Genomic DNA, 17,102 nt, shown 5'->3' with positions numbered 1-17,102 from the left:
TTTGTTTTCTAATGTTCAAGAAAACATTGAGTATATAAAACATTATTTTCTGTTTTGTTTTTAACCTATAACATCTGTAAACTGTAATCCATTTGATTTGTTTCAGACAAAACAAAACCAATAGTCACTGAGTCACTATTGTTGCATGTCTCACAGCCACTCCCACCTGCCGTGCACAAACACCACCTCTTCCTGCTTTTCTCAGTCCTGCTTTACACTACACCCACTTTACTCAGACTGGACTTACCTGTCTATTATACATAAAGATCCAGCTGTACTTGCCTCCTGTCTAAAAAGTCAACCGTGCCTTCTGAGCCATACAGTTTTAGGACTTGGCTTTTTGCCTGATTTCTTTTCCCACGTGATCCCAATCTGTGCCTCTCTGCTTACTTCATACCTTCATCCCAGCCTTCTTCTGCATTACCTTCAATGAAAGGTGAGCAATCTTTAATCAGTTTTTTCTGGATTTAATATAAGTGTTTATGATTATATAATATTTTCCATGCATTTAAGAAGCAGTTGATCAAAAAGGTCTAATTTGTCGAGCAGTACTGTCTGATTAGATATTATCATAGTTTATCTTTCAGTTTCAATTCTTGGTCATGGATGATTTTGTACAGAAGAAACTGATTGAATGGGATCTGAAAAAGTGGATTGATAAATTTGAAGGTAAAGTATTATCATACATCACTGATGAGCACAGATGTTATACAATATTGAAGTGATGTAATGGTTAACACTACCACCACTACAACACATCAAAGGTCTCTGGTTAGTTTCCAATCCCCATTGTGGTTGCATGAGGAAGGGGAGGCAGCATAAATCTACCAAATCAAACATGCAGAGCTACCTGCTGTGGCGACCCCTTGTGGCAAAGGAGCAGCCAAAAGTAGCTTTTATGAACACTGAAACAGCATCAGTGCAGACATAAATGCTGAAACTTTGTTCTGCAGTAAAACAGTGAATGTTTCTACTGTACTGAAGTAGTAATATGTAATACATTTGCAGCATTTCTACAGCATCTTGTAGGTTGTTCAATAAAATACAAGTTACGTATCAGCTCATAAAACCAAGTTATTACAAGGATAAATGTCACTTAAAATTAACTGCTGTACCCATACCTGTTTCACTGTCCTTCAGGAAATGTATTTATGTAGTAATCTGAAAAGAATTTGCACTTCTGCATGATTAAATATTTAATTACAGATGAAGAAATTACAGAGGAAAGTTTCTATGAACTTAACGATGAACTCATAGATAAACTGATTCCAAAAGTTGGACCTGGATTAAAATTCAAGAAGAGACTCAAGCAGCTAAAGGTAATTGTTCTGAAGTTATTTTGCACATAATTACATTTGGTTTGATAAATCTAATTTATATTAATACATCCATGTGAATTTGTGTTAGAATTACCATGGTATTTGCAAATTACACATCAAAACAATATTATTTACTGGACTTTTATCAGTTATTTCCTGTTATGGATTTGCTACTAATTTCTTTGTGCTAGGAAAAACAACACGCAAATCGGGAAACAGTTCATTGTTCTGCTCAAGTAAGTTAAAAAGAGTTTAATTTTAATTGGCTATGATCCATAATAGTGATCATAGAGTTTCAGTTACTTAACACTCAGCAGTGTTTTATCTGTTCTGTAAACAGCAGCAAGAAGAAGCACCTGATTTAGATCAGGTAAGGATTACACTGACTTTCAGGTATGTAATTAACTGATTCTTCACGTATTAAAAATTTACATTCATCCTCAGGTTTTGCCATCCACGAGTGATGAAGGTAAGATATGGGTTATTTTACATATTACAACTAATATTAATCATTTTCAAGACAGTAATGCTTTTGCTTGGACAGAATAACTCAGTTGAGCTTATTGAATATTAAATTTCATTCCTGAGCAAAACCCAGGCAACAAAATAATATTTTTGAGTCTCCAATCAGGAAAGCGAAAGTTTGAACATCAGGACAAGTCGAGTAAACAGCAACCACCAGCTAAACGACAACGTAGCTGCAAACCAAGATCATCCTCAGGTATTTGCATTTCTAAACAATCACTGTTCAAAATATTTTTTCATTGGCTTGCTGCTGTTAAAGTTATGGTAATAATATTGCATTTTAAAAGTCAACAGCATGCATGCAACAAGCTTTTTGAAGTCATGGGGTGAGTAGGCCTGTCAGACACTTCATTTTCCTACTGGGGGATTTCAACACTCATGGAGCAATGACAATAAGACCTTGACAGGTGTAACTGGGAGGAATGGCCTGCCTGATTGAAGCCCAAATGTGTTCTATTACTGGACTTCTGTGCCAACCACAGTTTGTCCATGATGAACGCCATGTTCCAGCATGAGTGTGCTCACAAGTGCATCTGGTACCAGTACACCCTAATTTTGTAATCATGTTGTCAGATCTGTGAACACATGTCTTTGACATGCATGCTGCTCCTCTGAGCTGTCAGCTGATCACCACCTGGTGGTAAGTTGGATCAGGTGGTAGGGGAGGATGCTGGATATATCCTGGTGTTCCCAAACGTATCCCTGAGGCATTCAATTCCCACCTCCATCAGAATTTTAACAGCACTCTGAGGGAGGTATGGGACATGTTCCATAGCTCTATTGGCAAGGCAGCTGCAGCCACAAGGTTGTTAGCACCTGCTGTTGTGGTATGCCCCAAACCAGATAGTTCACATAGGAGGTAAAGGGAGCCATCAAGTTGAAGAAGCAGTCCTATCAATTGCAATTATTTAGCATGGGCAGCACAGTGGCATGGTGGTTATCACTATTGCCTCACAGCTACAGTGACATCTAGAAGGTCTGGGTTTGATTCCACCTTGACCTGGGCCTCTCTCTCTCTGGAGGTTGCATGTTCTCCCCGCGTCTGTGTGGGTTTCCTCCGGGTATTCCAGTTTCCTCCCACAGTCTAAAGACATGAAGTTACTGGCGTTAGGTTCATTGGTCACCCTAAATTGCCCATAGATGTGAGAGTGAATGATTGTCTGTCTCTCTGTGTTGGCCCTGCAACAGGCTGGCGACCTGTACAGGGTGTACCCTGCCTCTCGCCCTATGACAGCTGGGATAGGCTCCAGCCCCCCCCCACAACCCTGAACAGGAAAAGAATGGATGGATGGATTTGATTGCATGTAAACTCAATGTGCTTAACACCGAAGATAAAACCTAAAAACCCATGTAGGTTTACAATGCCTTAAGGTGGTGAAAACAGCAAAATATAATAAAACAAAACAAATAGCAGGTTTGCTTGTGGGACTTCAGAGTCAGCTGGCATGTACTGACCAGCCATGAAGGTCAGCTTCTAAACAATTCTGGTGAAAATGCTGCTGCTGACTTCAACTGAGGAGATAATCAGGCACCAGAAGGAATACTTCAAGGATCTCCTGAATTCTGCTTCCTCTATGGAAAGCATGGCAGAGTCTGAGGATGACGGTGATGATTTGCCCATCATTTGGGGTGAGATCACTGAGGTTGTTAAACAATTTGTTGCTGGCAGGGCCCCTGGGTGGATGAGATTCACTCTGAGTTTCTCAAGGCTTTGGATGTTGTTGGGCTGTCTTGGTTGACAGGCCCCTGTAATGTTGCATGGAAGTGGGTGACACCGCACCATTTCCAGCTGCCCTGTTCTGCTGTTGGCAGAATGGGGTGGTGGTTTCCCTTTTCAAGAAGGTGAACCAGACGGTGTGTGTGTGTGTGTGTGTGTGGGGGGAGGGCAGCCTATGCCAGGGTACTGGAGAAGAGAGTCCATCTATTAGCTGAATCAAGAAGAGTAATGCAGTTTTTGTCAAGGTCATTGTCAAGGTCACTGGATCAGCTCTTTATCCTGTCCAGGATATTTGCAGTAATCGGGAGTATGGGATATCTAGCTCATTTTTATGGGTCATTCAGTTTCTGTACAACTGCAGGGAGATCTTAGTCCCTATCATCGGCAATAAGTCGAACCCATTCGCAGAGGGTGTTGCACTCCGCAAGGACTATTCTTTGTCACAGACTGTGTTCATTAATATTATGGACAGAATTTCTATGCATAGTCAAGCCATCATCTCTAGTTTTTGCAGATGATATGATTCTGTTGGCTTCATCAGCTCAGAATGGGGGAATTTGCTGCCAAGTGTGAAGCAGCAAGAATGGGAATTAGCACCTCCAGATCTGAGGCCATGGTTCTCAGCTGGAAAATGGTGAAGTGTCCGCTCCAGGTCAGGGACGAGTTGCTTCTCTAAGCGTTTAAGTATGTTGGGGTCCTGTTCACAAGTGATGGGACAGTGGAGTGCCAGACTGACCAGCAGACCTCTCTTCTCCCTGCTCCCATCAGGCCGGCGTTACCGCTGCCTGAGGGCTAAGACTGAAAGGTTGAAGAAGAGTTTTTACCCACAAGCCATCCGTCTGCTCAACTCTGAGCCCTAACTGGACCATTATTGCACAGTGTAAATATTATAATTTAAAAAGTGTGTATAGTGTATAGTATATAGAGTATAGTGTATAGTGTGAATTACTTTTTTTATTTTTATTCTTCTTATTTATATGTGTGTGTATATAAGGTTGCAGGTACAAAATACATTTCACTGTGCATTGTACTGTGTATAACTGTGCATGTGACAAATAAACACTATCTTATCTTATCTTATCTTATCTTAGATTGGTTTCACATTTGCAGCAATGCAAATGTTGTATCAGCTCAGTGTGGTGAAGAGAGAGCTTAGTGTGCAATTGAAGCTATTGAAGTCAATCTCTTCCCATCCTCACCTATATTCACAAACTATGGGCAAGGAGTTTGTGGATCCAAATGGTGGAAATCATGTTAGGCTGGGCTCTCGCTTAGTAATATGGTGAGAAGTTTGGCCATTAAGGAGGGACTCAAAGTAGAGCCGCAACTCCACATCGAAAGAAGCCAGTCAAGGCGCTTCTAGCATTTGATTAGGATGTCTTGTGGGCCCCTCCTAGCAGAGACATTCTGGGCTTCTTCGTTTAGACTGCTGCTCCTGCCACCCTGATTCAGATGGATGGATGGATGGATGGATGGATGGATGGATGGATGGATGGATTTATAGCTCCTGCTAAATAGTTCTTTATTCTATGCTGACAGAACCAATCATACTATCTGATGTACAAAACATCATGAGATTTGTCCATGGCAAACTACATGACCAAGACAAGCTTAATGTTTTCCTGAAGTGAGTATTAAGTTTCCATATTGTGTGTTGTATGGGCCTGGCTCCACTCCTGATCACATGCCAATTTCATGTAGAGATCACAAAGTTGGCTTTACTTTTGTAACAACTGTTCAGATTAGCAGAAATGCACAGAATGGCTGAATGAAACCGATGATCTTTTTTCAGTCTTGAGAAAAAAATGTGTATTCACACTTTAAAATTGTTAGCATCATGAATAATCATGATAACTTGGATATTCATGTTGATCCTTAGTTATTTGATTCATAAATCAAGACCTCCATGGAATGAACCACATGAGCACTCTTTCATTGTTAGGGGATTTCAACACAAAAGGAGAATGCATGAATGTTTACATGAATCCTTTTGGGCCAGTCTTCACCTATATATTTGTGGTGTCTGCGTGGTGAAGTGACTCATTTTTAGTTATTTTTATGTTATATTGCTGACAGATCGATAATTAGAGAAAAATAATTCTTCCAATCCTTTTAGTGTTGACAGAGTTACAGTTAAACTTATAGTGGACAAAAAAGGGCCTGTATCCGGAAAGAACCGGAATGCTCTGGAATGATCCAACTTTATGGATCTACCATGTATCCGTAATGTTTCCAGAGAGAATACGGGAAGATCTGATCTGTCACAGATGTTTAAATGGATATTATATGGATATGTAATGGATATTCATTCAGAGTTTGAATTTTTCAGGGTCCAATCTTATCCTTTTATGGAGAAATCTCCAAAATGTATCCGTCAAAAATCCAGTGTGCATTCGTCGGGAAATTGTCCATAGCTGTGACAGAGGTATCATACCTCAGATAGTACCATATTTTAGGGCTTTTATTCCAGTGTTAAATCCAATCCAAGTGACTTTTATTCATGTGAGGTTCTGGTGAGTCTGCATTTTATGAACTACTTTTATTTGCTGTTTCTCATATCCACCAGTCCCTGAGATATAAATCCATTTCTTTAACTGATACATTCACATTTATTTTAGATCAGCACTCTGTTTCATCTAAAAAAAGCCAACTATATAAAACTGAAAAGTCTGATGATAATTATTTGTTTAATAAATATGATAACTATCACTTTTCATATACAAATAAATCATATGCAGGAAAAAAATCAATGATTTGAAGACAGACAAGAGGGAGCTGGTTGGTGTTTTTGGTAAAACTGGGGCTGGAAAAAGTTCTCTGATAAATGCCATCATTGAAGAGAGGAATCTTTTGCCCTCTGGAAGCGTCACTGCATGCACCTCAGTCATGATCAAAGTGGAGGCTAACCTTCACAGCGATAACTATGAGGCAGACATTGAGTTCATCACAAAAGAGGTGAAATTAATTTAGCTGCAAAAATACAGTTTCTTGTTATGCTCGTTATATGTCCATCAATAAAACTAAAAAATGTCTTCTTTTTTAAGGAGTGGAAAGATGAGTTGTGGCCATGGCAGCAGATTCTTGGAGATAATGAAAACCATAAAATGGAAGTTGATGATGATTATTGTGACATTATTGATAAGCTGTCAGCACTCTATGGGGAAGAATGGAAACAAAAGTCCATTGGAAAGCTCCTTGACAGCAAATATTTCAAAGAAATTCCTGAATTTCTCCAATGCAGAAGGAAGATTTTGTCATGTGAATCAGTAAGACAAAAACTTTCATTACTTCATAGAAAGTCTTCTTGCAAGTGTGATGTAATAAAATGTTAAGAAAAGCTGAATATATAAAACTGTTTTTGAGTATTATTGAATTGACATACAGCCTGGGCTTTAGTAATTCAGCATCTGTGCAAACTAACAAGTGTACAAAATGCACATGAAAGGAACGAGAACATTGCCCACCAAACAAAATAATAAAACATATATGGGTCAAGTTTAATCCATATATGCTGACAATACATGGACCTGTACAAGAGTTAAAAAAAAAACAAAAAAAAAAACACCTGAAGATATTTTACTTTATGGGCATTGTGGGTCTCTTTATAAAAATTAATTAAATTGCTGGCTTCAAGTCTCACTGTCATGTCCTGGGCTGTTTGCCCAGCGTTTTGTGTTGGGTTTCATATTTCCTGAGTTTTTGTCCCCAGAATGTTTTGATTCTTGTTCCCTTTGTCCCTGTCTTCCCCTGTATCTATGGTCTTGTGTCTGTTTTGTCAGCTTGTCTGTCCTCTGACCTCTGGTGTTTCTTATGGTGTTTTATTCCTAATGTTGTGACTAGTCTGCGTCTCTGTCCTGTGTCTGTATGTACCTTGGTTAGTCACTTCCTGTTTTATTTTGACAGTCTAGTTTTCCCTGTGCTTTGTGTTTAGTTTTGCTTTCCCTGTGTTATTAGTTTCATTTGCCTCACCTGCTGTGCCCTGCTGTTTCCTCTTGCCCTGATTACCCATTGTGTACATACTGAACAGTATGTAAGGGTTAAATTGCTCCAACAAAGTGCTGCTCTGACCACTTACACAATTGCAATATGCATCCTTTAGCTTAATTGAAGATGACAACTTGTCTAACTCTGGGGGATGACTTCACAATGTGCAAAACACTGAATGTGCTCCTAATGCGATGCAGTGAGTCTGCAGTCTAAACGAGGGATTCTTACATTGAGGCCTGCTGTTTGAGGTCCTTCTAACTGGACAGTTGGTTCAGTTTGCCAAAGTTCATGTTTGCTTTGAAACAGGCAGTAAATGCAAGAAAATAAAGATCTTACAACTGAAGGAAATTTACATCAAGGAGTGGTCAAAACATTTTATAAGTCTGACAGTGATGGACAAATGTGCATAAATGACCATGTGAAGCTGTTTCTCTGCAATACTAGTAAATGAGCCCAAGAGTGTATTTAGTTATTTAAATAAAGAATAACTATTCACTAGTGAAGAATAATACTATTTAGTAAATCACTAAAAAAAATAAATTTTTTCTCATTGTGTTCTTCAAACATTTTACTTAGGCACTCTTTTAAGGCTATCAGATATTTGATTGTTAAAAACATTTGAAAGACAATAATTTCCATGGGATTTCACATGACCTTAACTCCTCTGCCTGGAGGACTGTGGACTGTGATGGCCCAACACAAAACATGGGGAAACTACATTATGTTTAAAACTTAAAATCTAATTTTGATTCACCCCAAATTAAACTTCTGTCTGCACTTTCCTAGTTTTGTATTTACATAGTATTGATTGGTTTTAACTTTTGATGGTACTGTTGTTTACATTAGTTCTTTTCTGTCATATTTTATGCTGCTGTAATTCTTTCATTTGACTTACTTTTATTATTTATTGCAGGCTAAAGAGCTGTCTGCAAGATGTGCCAAATACACAAGAAGTGACTCCAAACAGGGAGATGGTAAAAATGTAAAGAGGTGGTACTGGCCACTAGTGAAGTGTGTGACTCTCAGGGTGCCAAACAACGATTTCCTCCAACATGTCACACTTGTGGACCTTCCTGGAAATGGTGACCGCAACAAGAGTCGAGACAAAATGTGGAAACAAGTAATTTATTCACATTCACTGCTTGTTGTTCTATATTGTTTGTCAGTGATATATCTTTGACACTTTGACAATTTATTATTTATATCTCTCATGTTATTATTCTGATTTCAGATTGTTGGAGATTGTTCTACTGTGTGGATTGTAACTGAAATTAATCGAGCAATTGCAGAAAAAGAAGCCTGGGACATCCTGGAAAGTGCCAGCAGCCTCATTGGAAATGGTGGCGAATGTCGGCAAATTCACTTCATCTGCACTAAGTCAGATCAGATTGAAGATTCAGATGATTAGTAAGTAAATTATGATGCAAAACATTTATAGTTGTTTCGGCCAAGCTTTAGCTGTCAGACAGATGCCCTCACAACTGGCTCTAGAATACTTTGTTATACCAGAGAAGTTCAAAGTCAATTCAATGACGTCAAGGTACTCAGGCTGTGAAATAAACACCATTTTGCAAACCTATGCCATGTTTCCATATTTCTTCTAGAGAGAAGAGTTTTTCTCCTGGTAACCCTTCAAAACAACCCACTGTTCAGGCTTTTTCTAATGTTAATGTTGTAAACTTTAATATTCAACATGTTAACTGAGGCCTGCAGAGATGTAGCATTTCAAAGTCTGACCTTGAGGTGAATTTCTCAAGATGTCCACTTACAGGACGGTTGTGGCATTGTGTTAACACAAAACAGACTGTTCCAGACCAGCAAGCTGCCACCTCTGCTGAGGTGCACAGACTTGCTGATGATCAATATATCATGTGGATTTGATCAGCAGGCCATGGTTGTTACTTACCCAGTAAACGTGTGCTCAGTGACTCTATGTGGTCACAGTGCTGCATAGTGTCTTGAGAGAATTTTTTTTTTTTCACAGGACTCATGTGCAAATATCTTTTTTCTAGTTCAGCAGCTCAGCGCCGTAACCGTATAACTGAAAGAAACATGCAAGTCAAGGAAGAAGTGAGGAAAGAATTCAGCAAACTAAAAAAAATTAAGGTGAGCTTTATAATGTATAATCTAACATGACCCTCTTTATTGGCAAGAGTGCTTTAAAATTAAATCCTGTTTCCCTCAGAAACACTTCACTGATGACTGTTTCAAAGTGTTCACAGTGAGCTCCAAAGAGTTTCTAAAACAGAAACGTTTAAATCCAGATGAAACTGGTAGGTGAAGTCTCCTTAAATGACCACAGTTTAGCCAACAGAAAATGGATAACTGGATAACTCAAATGCATATTTTATTTAGTTTGCTTTAAATAAAACAAGAGTGAATGGTTGGATTAAAATTAAAAGATTTAATGTAAAATTGTTGTTTTCAAATTCCTTTTTAACAGAAATACCCAAACTTTGTGAATTTTTGCAAGATCTCAACGACTGTCACTCAGAAACCTTAAACTATGTGTCTGGAGCTCTCGGGATTCTGTCTTTGATTCAAGGGGCCAACTGCAGAGGAGTGGTGAGTGGTAATAAAAACTCTAAATCTATAAAAGCTATATCTATTGAAACAGAGTTTTGTAAAGTATGTTCAACTTCAATAGAAAATGAGAAGGTGTACATGAAATGTAAATCTTGAAACTTTTCAAGATTTACATCAAGCCATCAAGATCACTGATTTTTATTGGTTACTTGACAAGAGTACAGCAGTAGTTAGGGGCAAAACACAACAGGAAAAAAAAATACAACATTTCAGAAAACAGAACAAAACAAAAAACAGAATTTTCAACAAAGTTTGAAATGATTTTTAATCAGACAGGAATATTCATATGATGTATTCTCTTAAAAGTCTTTTCAAATCCTGAAAGTATGATAGAAGTGAGGAGAGGGGCAGTATTATGAACAGTTCTAACTGCTTGTGTTACATGGAGTTTCTAATATAGCACATAAACAAATAACAGCTCATGTATAATGCAATATTCCATGTTGGGTTCAACAATGATAATTTTTTTTGCAGTCATTAGTTGATGAAGTCCTAATAATGAACCTCCATACAACCCAAGAAATGTCCCTACATGTTCCATAAGCTGAAATGTTCCTGTTTTCTAAAATATTTAGGTGATTTTTATTTGTTTGCTTATCTTTTCTGTTTTTTGGCTTGTTTGTGAGGCTGGATTTAAAACTGACAGATTTTTAGTAGTACTGGTAGTATTACTAGAAGTAGTATTTTTAGCAGTACTGAGGCCCTACCGTGGAGGCAGGCCTTGGGAGGGAGGGAGCGGGGAGAGGGTCTGGTGGCTGGGCATTAGCCCGTGGTGCCCAGTCAGGTGCAGCTGGAAGAGAAGACATGGGCCCGCCTTCCTGTAGGCCCACCACCCACAGGAGGTGTTGTAGGGGTCGGGTACAATGTGTGTCGGACTGTGGCCATGAATGGAGGCCCTAGTGAACTATCTAGTGGGACATGGAATGTCACCTCACTGGTGGGGAAGGTACCTGAGCTAGTGCATGAGGTTAAGAGATACCCGCTAGCTGTAGGCTCACCTTGGGCTCTGGAACCAGTCTTCTGAAGAGGGGCTGGACTCTGTTCCTGAATGGAGTTGCCCTCGGTGAGAGGTGGCAAACTGGGGTGGGCATTCTTGTTTCCCCCTGGCTTGCTGCCTGGACATTGGAGTTTTCATTGAGGGTTCCACATCCTTATGCTCAAAAATGGTGTTTGTTATGGACAAACTGGTTTGCACAGAAGTCCAATAACAAAACACCATTCAGTTTCAGATCAGGAAGGCCATTTCTCCCAATCATGCCCCTCCAGGTCTCACTGTCGTTGCCCATATGAGCGTTGAAGTCTCCCAGCAGGATGATGGAGTCAGCGGATGGAGCACCCTTGAGCACCCTGTCCAATGACTCCAAAAAGGGTAGGTACTCTGAACTGTCATTTGGAGCATAAGTGCAAACAACAGTCAGGACCCATTCCTCAGCCCAAAGGCATAGGGAAGCAACCCTCTCGTCCACCAGTGAAAACTACGAGGCACAGGCAGAAAGCTGTGGGATAAAAAAATACCCACCCCACCTTGCGGCATCTCACCGAAGGAAACTCCAAACTGGAAATGAGTCCAGCCCCTCTCCAGAAGATTGGTTCCAGAGCCCAGGACATGTGTTGAGGTGAGCCTGAGTATATCTAGCTGGTATCTCTTAACCTCACACATTAGCTCAGGCTCCTTTCACACCAGAGAGGTGACGTTCCATGTCCCAATAGCCAGTCTTGGTAGCCGGGGCCCATCAAGGGCCTACAGGAGGGCCGGTCCATGTCTCCTCTTTGGGCTGCGCGTGGCTGGGCACCATGGGCTCCATGGGCAAATGCCCAGCCACCAGACGCTCTCCCTTGAGTTCCCTCCCCATCCTGGCTCCAAGGTGGGGCCCTGGTAACCCTATCCCAGGCAGGGTAAACAGTCCCTTGATGACTCTTCCACAGTGGTCTTTCGAATCTCTTTACCCGCAATACAAAGCGCCTTGAGGCGACTGTTTGTTGTGATTTGGCGCTATATAAATAAAATTGAATAGAATAGAACAGAATCGCTCTTTGTCTGGCCCCTCACCCAGAACCAATTTGCCATGTATTTCAGGGTGTTGAAAAAGCAGATGATGTGTGTAAAGTGCTTGAGAAAAACATGAACGAACAGCTTGATGAAGTGGAAAGAGCAGTTGAAAAAGCTATCAAGGCTTTTGACCAATGTCTCAGAGAGGGGGTTGAAAATTCCATAACCTCTGAAGAAAAACTGAAGTTGTTTCTGGACCGTGACCGTGTACGTATTTGAATTATAATTATAATCAAAGCAACAGATTTTGCACTTTACAGGTGCTGGTCATAAAATTAGAATATCATGAAAAAGTTGATTTATTTCAGTAATTCCATTCAAAAAGTGAAACTTGTATAATATGTTCATTCATTACACACAGACTGACGTATTTCAAATTTTTGTTTCTTTTAATTTTGATAATTATAACTGACAACTAATGAAAACCCCAAATTCAGTATCTCAGAAAATTAAAATATTGTGAAAAGGTTCAATATTGAAGACACCTGGTGCCACACTCTATCAGCTAATTAACTCAAAACACCTGAAAAGGCCTTTAAATGGTCTCTCAGTCTAGTTCTGTAGGCTACACAATCATGGGGAAGACTGCTGACTTGACAGTTGTCCAAAAGACGACCATTGACACCTTGCACAAGGAGGGTGAGACACAAAAAGCCATTGCTTAAGAGGCTGGCTGTTCACAGAGCTCTGCGTCCAAGCACATTAATAGAGAGGCGAAGGGAAGGAAAGATGTGGTAGAAAAACATACACAAGCAATAGGGATAACCGCACCCTGGAGAGGATTGTGAAACAAAACCCATTCAAAAATGTGGGGGAGATTCACAAAGAGTGGACTGCAGCTGGAGTCAGTGCTTCAAGAGCCACCACGCAGAGACGTATGCAGACATGGGTTTGAGCTGTCGCAGTCCTCGTGTCGAGCCACTCTTGAACAAGAGACACTGTCAGAAGCGTCTCACCTGGGCTGAAGACAAAAAGGACTGGACTGCTGCTGAGAGCTCCAAAGTTATGTTCTCTGATCAAAGTAAAGTTTTTTTCCTTTGGAAATCAAGGTCCCAGACTCTGGAGAAAGAGAGGAGAGGCACAGAATCCACGTTGCTTAAGGTCCAGTGTAAAGTTTCCACAGTCAGTGATGGTTTGGGGTGCCATGTCATCTGCTGGTGTTGGTCCACTGTGTTTTCTGAGGTCCAAGGTCAACGCAGTCGTCTACCAGGAAGTTTTAGAGCACTTCATGCTTCCTGCTGCTGACCAACTTTATGAAGATGCAGATTTCATGTTCCAACAGGACCTGGCACCTGCACACAGTGCCAAAGCTACCAGTACCTGGTTTAAGGACCATGGTATCCCTGTTCTTAATTGGCCAGAAAACTCGCCTGACCTTAACCCCACTGATCGACTCCATGCCACACCGCATTGCTGCAGTAATCCAGGCAAAAGGAGCCCCAACTAAGTGTTGAGTGCTGTACATGAAAATACTTTTCATGTATGATGAAACAATTCTATTCTCTTTTCAGTTTGCCAACATTTCTAAAAATCCTTTTTTTGTATTTGTCTTAAGCAATATTCTAATTTTCTGAGATACTGAATATGGGGTTTTTCATTAGTTGCCAGTTATAATAATCAAAATTAAAAGAAATAAACATTTGAAATATATCAGTCTGTGTCTAATGAATGAATATCAAATACAACTTTCACTTTTTAAATGGAATTACTGAAATACATCAACTTTTTCATGATATTCTAATTTTATGATCAGCACCTGTAAATGAGCATGATGAGCATGTGTTGTTAAATGGTTTCCTGATTTGTTTCAGAAACAGCCAGGTTTTTTCAAGACACTACAGTCTGTAGTTAAGAAAGATGGCACCCACAAAACAACAAAAGGGGAACAAATAGACCTCAACATGATGTTGGCTTCTTGCCTGACTGACAGCATTGATGAAAAATTCAGGAAAACCTTCCCGTAAGAATAAACAAATTCTAAATAGCACCACATATTTACACACTATATCATTAGTCAGTACTGGCTTTATGAAACATTTTTTCAGCAATGATGTTAAAGGCGGATCATTCAATGGAGTCATCAGTCAGTTTTCACTTGACACCAAATCGCTGATTCAGAAGTACAAAGTTGTCGAACTGCAACTGATATTTCTCCAGACCGAGGTAAAAGATGAAGCAATCCTCTTTATCAGTCAATTGGCAACAGAATTTAACTACACACTGAATAAATAGCATTGTTTATATTAGCTACATTCTCTTTTTTATTCATCCATATTTCATGCTTCTAAGGAGGATAAAATTAAGGCACAAGTCAACAAAACAATCCTGACGCAGAAGAAAATAATCTACAACAGTCTAACAGAGACAGTTGAGAAAAACATGAAAAAGGGCTATGAAGGTAAGAAAGACACAACCTGTCACAATAATACACATTTGTGCATGACGTTTATGCATTTTTGTGTCTTCTTGTAGATGCAGCAGAAATTATAGGAGAGGGTGCACTGAAAAAAATGAGGAAGACTATTGAGACACATGTATATTCAAATAAGAAAATGTATGAGGAGGCAAAAGAGACCCTGTTGATGAAGATGAATGACTTGAAGGTTTGTCACATTATATCTTTATAAATTATAAAGATATAATGTACATTATTGTACATTCTAAATTATAATGTACAATGAGACTGTAAACCATGTTGTGTTGCACATCTTGCTTCATTTATGTCAAGGTTTTCCTGCTATGTCTGAGTGATTTTGCTCAGTTTGATCATTCTGTAAACCAGGCATTCAGGTTTTTTTTAAACATTAGTGACGTGTCTGTTATATGATGATGATGATGATGATACTTTATTGATCCCACAATGGGGAAATTACAGTTTACAGAACACCCATCCAAGAAACAAACAAACATGGGGCGATAGGTGAACTGTGGCCATGCTGCCCCCCTTCTGGAGGAGCTGCCATTAAAAAGACAGAAACAATAATGCGAACATATAGAGATGAGTGAGGAAAAAAATCATCTCATACTTTGTATACATGCGCACATACACAGTATATGTTATATGTGTATTTATCAGTGTTACAAAGGTTCGGTTTGCTATGATGAGTTGAACTGAACTGTTTAAAGCATGATGTTCTACCAAGGCTGCCACTGACCACAAGAACTCTGAGCTCTAAACATACACCTACCCATTTATTCAGGTCTTGCTATTTTTGACCTCAGTGTTTGACTCTGTGTAAAGTAAAAAAAGCTCTGATGTTAATTTAGGCAACCATCCTGAAAGAACTAAAGGAAACCATGAAATACTCCATTAAACTCTCACTCAAGACTGACACTTGCCAACTCCCAGGTAAACAGAATATAGGCTATTAAAGTAACTCATTTATGTTGAACACCTTCAAATGTGTGTGTGTGTGTGTGTGTTTTCAGACGTTTCAAAGCATCTTCAGAGTGTGAAGAAACATTATCATGAACTTAAACGCAGTCAAGATGAAGAAACATCAGCACAATAACTGGGTAAAAATGAAAATGTCATTAAATATGTAATGGGGCTTTGATTATTAACTGTTTTGTGCTAAATTACATTAACAGTTCTGAAAGAAAGTGGAAATCTGATGACCATTCTGAACACCTGACTATAGTTAAAAAAAACCTATTTAAATGGAAATTTTAAGTTAGTTTTAATTAAAGATCACAAATAACTATTTTTAAACTATATATGGCAATTTAAGAGTTGTAATTTTTCTTTATTATCATCATCTCTCTTTGTCTCTTTCTCATTATTTCCTTTTCTTCCTCTTCTTATGCTTCATCCACCACTGGCCTCACCTCCTTCATCTCCACTTTTTCCTCTTCCTCTTCATCTCCTCAAGTCTCATCTCCTGCACTCATGTCAAGGCTCTAATATAAGAAAACATACATGAACATGCTTATTTATTACTGATATTGTCAGTTAGCTACTGTCAGCAGATCAGACATACGGCCCTCCGTCTCAAGACAGCTGATAACATGCAGGCTAAACAATAAAAAAATGTAATTGAAACACATCCCATTTTTATTTGTGATTTATTGCTGTTATTATTCAAACATGTTCAAATAAAGTTTTTACAAAAATGTTTTTATATACAAACAGTAGCAGAAACACACCAGCTGGCCGCGGGCATTATGGGGAAAATGCAAAGCTGCCAGCCGCAACCTTTTTGTGGTAATTAGGAGGGTTAATTAAGCTAGAACGGATCCATCCAGCAGCTGCACTGAATCCATGATGATTGCATAGATCTGTTTTATCAAAACTTCTGCTAAAAACAGATTTTTCAAATATTTTTAAAGCAAATTTTAAGTAGTGATGATTTTACTGAGTGTTAAAACTTCTCTGTTTATTCCTGCTGGGTGTTTCAGATTTGCTCCACATGCAGAAACAGCAGAGGCCTGATGACCCACTCAACTTCCCTGAGGGAACACTGACTAAAGACATGAGGTCTCCGGATATCATCACAGACACTTTTATCAAGTTGTTTTGCCTGCTCTCTTTTAATGTAGTGTTACTTTTGTGTACTTTTAATTAATTTGATACAAAGAGATTTTTAAATCCTCACAGCAAGAAGGTCTTGAGTTTTAAACCAGTCTGGGGCCTTTCTGTGTGGAGTTTGCATTTTTTTCCCATGTCTGTGTGGGTTCTCTGTGGGTTCTGTGTGAGTACTCCGGGTTCCTCTCACAGTCCAAAATCATGCATGGCGTTAGGTTAACTGGTCACTTTAAATTGACTGTAGGCTTCAATATGAGCATCAGTGGTTGCCTGCCTCTTGCCTGACAGCTGAGATAGGCTCCAGACCCCTCTTTAACCCTGAAGTGGATAAGCAGAATAAAATGAATGAATGAATAAAATAAAATAAAAAATGTTAAAATGTTAGTTAAGGTT

At 39.2% G+C, this 17,102-nt stretch overlaps 1 protein-coding gene across 1 annotated transcript; it reads left to right on the top strand.

Annotated features, from left to right (window-relative positions):
* Positions 1 to 602: 602 nt before the first annotated feature.
* On the top strand, positions 603 to 16,804 carry LOC115784706 (nuclear GTPase SLIP-GC-like). Its single transcript, XM_030736031.1, has 22 exons — positions 603 to 669; positions 1,207 to 1,319; positions 1,511 to 1,555; positions 1,660 to 1,689; positions 1,764 to 1,788; positions 1,951 to 2,040; positions 5,101 to 5,188; positions 6,300 to 6,516; positions 6,606 to 6,827; positions 8,462 to 8,668; positions 8,780 to 8,955; positions 9,561 to 9,654; positions 9,734 to 9,821; positions 9,992 to 10,110; positions 12,212 to 12,391; positions 13,996 to 14,144; positions 14,230 to 14,347; positions 14,474 to 14,582; positions 14,657 to 14,787; positions 15,452 to 15,533; positions 15,614 to 15,700; positions 16,583 to 16,804. Exons 1-21 carry the CDS (start codon positions 603 to 605, stop codon positions 15,694 to 15,696), a joined length of 2,433 nt encoding a protein of 810 aa, XP_030591891.1. The 3' UTR covers positions 15,697 to 15,700; positions 16,583 to 16,804.
* Positions 16,805 to 17,102: the final 298 nt, after the last annotated feature.

Source organism: Archocentrus centrarchus, chromosome 8 (assembly GCF_007364275.1).
Source record: "Archocentrus centrarchus isolate MPI-CPG fArcCen1 chromosome 8, fArcCen1, whole genome shotgun sequence".
Taxonomy (NCBI): domain Eukaryota; kingdom Metazoa; phylum Chordata; class Actinopteri; order Cichliformes; family Cichlidae; genus Archocentrus; species Archocentrus centrarchus.
Note: the sequence above shows the minus strand (reverse complement) of the source record. Positions and strands in the feature narration are given on the sequence as shown.